Source organism: Carlito syrichta, unplaced genomic scaffold, assembly GCF_000164805.1.
Source record: "Carlito syrichta isolate Samal-C Ts95f unplaced genomic scaffold, Tarsius_syrichta-2.0.1 Scaffold309815, whole genome shotgun sequence".
Classification (NCBI taxonomy): domain Eukaryota; kingdom Metazoa; phylum Chordata; class Mammalia; order Primates; family Tarsiidae; genus Carlito; species Carlito syrichta.
This window is the reverse complement of record NW_007253911.1, coordinates 252936-259959: the sequence shown is the minus strand read 5'-3', so window position 1 is coordinate 259959 and position 7024 is coordinate 252936. Positions and strand designations below refer to the sequence as shown.

At 44.6% G+C, this 7024-nt stretch overlaps 1 protein-coding gene across 1 annotated transcript in view; it reads left to right on the top strand.

Moving 5' to 3' along the window:
- Positions 1-7024, top strand: part of COL22A1 (collagen type XXII alpha 1 chain) — a gene marked incomplete at its 3' end in the record, with an annotated part of 219731 nt that overhangs the window by 33762 nt on the left and 178945 nt on the right. Inside the window, exon 3 of the mRNA XM_021717502.1 lies at positions 5146-5244. Within this exon, the coding sequence (XP_021573177.1) occupies positions 5146-5244 (99 nt within the window). The remainder of the gene's footprint in view (positions 1-5145; positions 5245-7024) is intronic.

Genomic DNA, 7024 nt, shown 5'->3' with positions numbered 1-7024 from the left:
AGGTAGGCAAGGGGAGAGGAAAGAGGAATGTGAGAGAGAAGAGAGGGAGAGGAGAGGAGAGGAGAGAAGAGGAGAGGAGAGGAGAGGTGAGGAGAGGAGAGGAGAGACACTCAGACACAGTGTAGTTATTTTGCGATTGGCTGGTTACTATTCTATCACACCCAAGGTGCTTTCCAATGCTGAGACTGTGTGAATAGTGCTTGAGCACTCAGATGCTTATGTCTGACTCTGTGGCCTCATTTCTTGCTTCTGCCACTTCTTAGCTGTGTATTGTTGCGTAAATGACTTAACCTGTCGGAGCCTAGGCTTCCCCATGCATAAGCAAATAAATTCCATAGGTGCAGAGCAAGGATGATCCTTCTTCAAGTCAAGACTGTTCAGAAGCAGAGTGGACTGCTTCCAGAGGTAGCAAGCTGGCCATCTGCTGGTGCAGGCGTTGGGGACAGACAGACTTGAGTCCCTTGTGACCTCGGGCAGTTGACTTGGCCTTTGGAAAGACCAAGAACTGGATGCTGGAGCCATTATGCATTATGTGTGGCCTTGGGTAGTTGACTAACTTCTTTATACCTTTCTTTCTACATCTGTAAATAATAGCACCAACCCTGTAAGCTGTGGTGAGTATTCAATTAAATGTGTTAATGCATTCAACATGCCTGGAACAGTGTCTGGTGCCCAGCAAGCCACCTACATGTGTCTGCTGCTCATGGAGATAACTACATCTCTCCAGCAGAGCAGTTAAGTGGCTCAGAAACAATCTGCATAGTGTGCCCAGTGCAGAACCTAGACATGCAGGAGGCACTCAGTGCGTGTGAGCCATTAGGATTGTAATCCTCATTAACATTGTCCCTGGGGCTCTTGTGCCTGACGCAGTGTCTGCTGCCTCTCTAAAGTGGGGGACGTGTGGACAAGTGCCTGGCTGGCGGAGGAACTGGGTCGTGTGTCTGCTGGGCATCTGATTCATCTTTCCCGTCCTCCGCCTCTTCCTGCCCACTTGGATGTCATACATCTTGTCTGTGGTTAGCTACACTCAGCAGCGGCTGCCGCAAGGTGATGGATGAGCAGGGATTGCTTCTTGTCTTGTACCCGGCGGGGCTGTCCCAGCAGCCTTCCCTTGCTTCTATAGGTCCTGCAGATCTCCTAGTCTAAGGACACCACTTCTCTTTCTAGATGTTAGATTCAGGTAGACGTTTATTCAAATATAGACACTCCATTTACTTGGTGAGTTTCTCCTCTTGGGCTCAGTTTTGGCATCTGAGAAGTGATAACAATATACTTTCTAGGGTGGTGGTTGTAGGTTAAACACAAGATGACTGGCACACAGTGGGCACTTAGTAACTACAGATGCCATCTTTTCTCAACTGGAAGAGCTCTTGGCTAAGAGTCAGGAGGTGATATGGCTGTGTGTGGGCATTCAACAGAGAGCATGAGCACATCAGATACCATCTTCCACAAACCCTTTTCCTTCCCCTAATAGGCAAACACCCGCTTCTTTTTTTTTTTTTTTTTTTTTTTTGCTATTTGTTAAAAAAAGGACAAGTAAGTGGAAGTGTTTTTCCAGAAAGACTGCAGTAAATTCCTGGTGTTTTCCTGTGGAGCAGGAGTGCTAATCAATCAATAGGCTTCTGGTGTAACAGAACCCATGCTGTGTGAAGAGATATCTTTCCTCTCCGGAAATCTGGAATGTTCTACTTACCTAAAGAGCGAAGGAAAATGAGCGTCAAGGGGTAGACAATAAATTAACTTTAGGGGAGTAGTGTCTTTGTAATCAGACTATTTTTTGTGTGTGTTCTCATGCTTTCAAAAAGACAAATCAACCAACCAGCCAGTTAAGAACACATTAAATACACATTTGATTCCTGAGAACTTACTTTTTGTTCTTACTTAGAGAAACTTCTTATGTTGCTTCTGAAGGATTACCTGATAAATTCGTATTTATTGGGAGAGCGAAGGTAACTCAGTCTGTCAATATTTTCTTTACCAGGAAAATAATGAACCAATTCTCACCATCCTCATTATTATCCTCAGACATCCAGAAGAAGCATTTAGCCTTCCAGTCCCTTCCTCTGCCTTATCAGTGCAGCTCACAGGAAGGAAATGCATGCACATTTGGGATGCACTCAAGTGCAAGTAAAGAAAGCCCAATTGCACTGGCTTACACAAAGAGAAGTTTGTTTTTCTTACACTTTTCATCCAGGATTAGAGTTGCTGACTTTGGAGTCCTTATTTCCTCCATTCTCCTGGACGGTCCCCCAAACATTATGTCCCACATTTAAAGGAGGAAGAAGGGAAAGTAAACTTGCCACCCCATCTACCTGTCTATTCCCTTACATCAAAAGCCTTTTAAACCCCCCTCTTTCCTTATCCTCAGTAAACTTTTGTTATTTGTTTCCTTGACCAGACCTGAATCATTGTCCATCCCTAGTTGCATGTGAGTCCGGAAAGGTGGGAACCAAATAATCATGATTGTCTTAGATCAACCAGCCACAGCTTTTCTTCTTCTTGGGTTGAAAACACTGCTATTCTGAACTAAGGTGGCATTTCTTTAGTTACAAAGAAATGGGAACTAGATATTAGGCTGGTGACTAATGGTGTCTGCCACACCTACAGGGCAGAAGCCCGGGGGTTCATGAAATCTTCTCATTTGCCCCTTCAAAATCATGATGAACCCATGCCTGGAAGGCTCCCCAGTCCACCATTCAGCACTTACTTCTGTTCCTAAGTGTCAGTGGTCATTTCTGTTCAATACAATCTGAAGGTCTGTTGCGGGCTTGGGACTTTGACAACAGGGACCATTCAGAGTTGAGCTGAGATCCAGCTGGATCTGAAGACTCCCACTCCTTGGGAGACAGACAAGCTGCTCAATGACTTCAATATGGTGCCCTTTCAATATGGTGCCCTCAACTCTAGGACACTGGGGTCTTGAGGAGGGTCTCCAACTAGGCTGAGATGAATGGGAACAAAGCCTTGGGGTTGTTGAAGGCTGAGCAGAGTCTCTAAGATTGAGGAGGAGCAGTCTTGGGAAGCAAGGGGACACAGTGATTCCACACAGCTCTGACACTTTCTTTCACTTACATGTTTGGAGTGTGTCCTTACAGTCATCCTAAGAGCATTCTAAAATGTAGGGATGTGACTTATCTATTATCCACTTCCGTGACCCTAGAACTAGCTCAAAGCTTGGATTATAGTAAATATTTCAGTTTGAATAAATGAGTGAATGCAGAAACAAACATCATTGTTCAAGATGTGGAGGTATCTGGGTCAAAAGGAATTGGAAAGTGGCTTATGGTTATATGATAGAAGTGACCTTGAATGCTAAGCCTACCTCCCTGCCAAGCAGATGAGCCCCTAGGAAGTGACATCCCTGGGAAGCCTGACTGGAGGGGCTTTTTTGGAAGCCATTTGTTCTGACTTAACCAAATCAACTATAAATTGCCCCTTAACCCTCTTGAATGTATGTGGCTTAGTGATGGCCCCCAAAAGGAATCTTTGGGTTGTATAGGAAAGGACTCCTTGAAGTGATTTGGGCAAGTTCTACCACCTTTGAGAAGATTCTCCATCTTTTCTGTGTTCATGGTCTTTCCGCCGGGAAATTTGCAAAGATGCGACTCAGTGGAGTACTCACCCTCCAGAATTTGCTCATCATCAAGGATAGACTAGTTAGAACCTTCTGAGTCAACTCATTTTACACTTTAAACTCATTAAAATGACATGCAATACCCAGCCTGTCCCTTGGGCAGGCTGCCAAAGTTAAAGCAATTGATCATCACCCCACAGCTGCCGCTGTCCTGGGTGGAACTGTCTAAATAGTGCACAGTGGCTGCACCCGCCCTTGTGTGTAGTCCTAGACAGCCAGCTCTATGCTGTTTCCAAAATAACCCTTTCCATGGGGCTTGTCAGACCTGGTGGTGCCTTTTAGGATAAACATTCAAAAAATACCTCCTCCTAAATCAGAAAAGATCTCATCTGTTCCTCTCACTGCTGATGGACAAAGGCCCCAAACTACTGCTGTACTGAAACATTTGCGCCCCCAAATATGAGAAGAGGTCATTGCACATAGAACTGATGGGATGGTGGAATTGCCTAATGGCATATGATTGTAATAATAATATATGATAACCAAATGTCTTCGTGGGCAGAGTTGGGTCTTCAGGGAGATAAGCGGGGTACCTCAGGTGCCAAATTTAAGAAAGAACAGAACCTCCTCACCCCAGTCTCAGGGCTGTCATGGGATTGGTTCCAGCCAATCCTTAAAGCAGCCCTGTGATAGAGGTGTGTGTGTGTGTGTGTGTGTGTGTGTGTGTGTGTGTGTGTGTGTGTGTGTGTGTGTGTTTTAAGGTCTCCCATGCCGCAGATGCCTGCACTGAGTTTAAGAGACTCCTCCACGCCATGAAGCCAGTCAGTCATGGAGCTGTTAAAATTCAAAACACATCAAAATTCAAAGTTATTGCTCTTTCAGAGATTGTTAGAAAGACTAAAAGTTTATCTTCCTTTTAACTTTTTTCAAGTAAGAATTCATGATGATTTAAGATAAGACATTTGTGTAACATGGTATAGTTTTTAAAATTGTATGACTTACGAATAAATACTTATTTATTGCTTTTGTATAACTGAGAAGCTTTACTTCTTTGGAATTTGTACTTTTCTGGAGTTGCACTTGAAGCTCCACAGGGTGACTTGGCAAGACATTCTTCTGATTTGCCCTGGTATACAAGTCCCATTTCATGGACACCCCACTGATGTGGAGTGTTCATATACATGTGTCTTCATAAATGAGACTTCCTCTTCCTGTATTACCTTTTGGTCTTTTGTCTCGCTAAATCTTATTGCTCCTTTAAAAGAAATCTCTCCAGGAAAGCTTCTTTGTCCCCTTGAGCCAATAGAGGTGTTGTATCTGTGCGCTAAGCCCCCCAGCAATGGGCACTCTCTTCTATCACTTATTATACTGTGTTTATAATATCAATGCTCCCTCGCGTCTGACTCCCTCTCATGATGGGAATGAGTATGCAGAGGGAGCAGTTCTGGGTCTGCTCCTGGCACTGACTACCTACTGTGCTATGGGCAAGGTGGGGTCTGTTTGCTGTTATATTTCACAGGCAACTGTGGGTCACATTTTCTCATTGGTCTGTTTCCTCTTGGGTTTTGCAGATGTGCTGTGTCCTAGTGTCCGTGTAGAAGGAGATCGCTTTAAGCACACCAATGGAGAAACCAAGGAAATCACAGGTAAGAGAGAAGCAGTGACTACACGTACTTGCTTCAATAAATGATTTACCGAACCTGAGCACCACCTTAGTTGGTCTAGGGGTGGCCTCACCTACCCTGTTCTCGTTCCCATCTTTCACCAAAGTCCTGATAGAATGGTTCGAACTGTGCAGGTGGTAGCGCTCGTCAAAGCATCGTCCAACCGTAAAGAGCGTGCACCCACAGTTTTAATTTGGCAGGCTGCGGACATCCTACAGTTAGAATGAAAGAGTTTGTAAAGGAGCTGGTGAATGAGTAAGCACATGATTGGCAAAGTGAGAAAAATAGTGAATAAATATATGGATTTGAGAGTGAAAGAGAGAGTGAATCAGAGTTATAAATATACATACGAGTGAATCAGTGGGCGAGAGAACAAAGAGACACGTGAGTGCAGGCCCAGTGGTAGGAAGAAATAATGCAGACACTCATCAAAACCTGTTTTGTATACGTTGGGATGGAAGAGCTGTGGGGGCATATGGGGATGACCGAGTCTGTTTCCCATCATCTTCATAACCTTGAACATCGATTTAGTCCTCCCTGTGGCCAGGCATCCTGCTAAACCCTTTTATTTAATTGTTTTATTTACTTATGTACCTGTAGTCCTAGCTGGGGGGTGGGGAGGGCTGAGGCAGAAGAATTGCCTGAGTCCAGGAGGTCGAGGCTGCAGTGAGCTGTGATTGTGCCACTGTACTCCAACCCGGGAGGCAGGGTGAGACCCTGACTCATAAATAAATAAAGAAATAAATTAATATAAATAAATAAATAATTTTAGAAAGGAATGACAGTCCCACATCACACACACATGCAAAGATGAGTTTCATCTTCTTCTCTTTGTTTACTTAATTACTTTGAAATGAGTATATTTATAGATGAGCTACTTTTCCCAGGGTGCAAAACTGCTGGGAAGTTTGACTTGAATGTTCCCGCATTTTGCCTTGGTGATCCCCAGCAAAGCTCTGGCTCTCACATGATCTATTATCCATTCCCTGGAGCGCGAATGTGCCCTCCCAACTGTGCCCCAAAAACCCTGTTGGCGTCCCTCTGTAGAGCAGATTCTTACCTCGCTGCTTTATCTGCATGTGGATTTATTTGTGTGTGCATGCGTGCGCACATGTGAATATGCAGAACTTAGAACAATTTTTTTTGTATATGACATGTGTAGAGGATCTTGCTGAAGAGTCAGTTTGGTGATTGGCTAGAAATGGACTCTCCATTCTGAGTCCTCTGTGTCAGTCTGCAGTCGGTGGAGTACTGAAGTCTCCCTTCCCTCCACTCTGGGGAGTCTCTCTGGAAATGAAGTCACAGTGCCAGGTGGGCATCCACCAGCATGCAGAGCAGATATCCTGCTTTTGTGGCTCTGAGTGCACAGAGAACCCACTTTATCTACCCCATCTGCTCTAACTATAACAAGTGCTGAAAAAGTGTTGCAGCCATGTTGAGGTTGAAGAGGGCGTTATGGAGACATGGAGCCTCTGACTTGCCAATTTATTTTATTTATTTATTTTTTAAAGCTTCAGCACAGTGCTTTTATTTTATTTTATTTTATTTTTTATTTTTATTTTTTTTTGAGTTGGAGTCTCACTCTGTAGCCCAGACTGGAGGGCAGTGGCTGCTCCCGGCCACTGAAGCCTCGACCTGCTGGGCTCCGGCGATCCTTCCGCCTCAGCCTTCCAGGTAGCTGGAACTACAGGCACGCGCTACCATGCCCGGCTAATTTTTTGATTTTTTTATTGTAGATATGAGGTCTCACCAAGTTGCCCAGGCGGGTCTCGAACCCGCGGGCTTA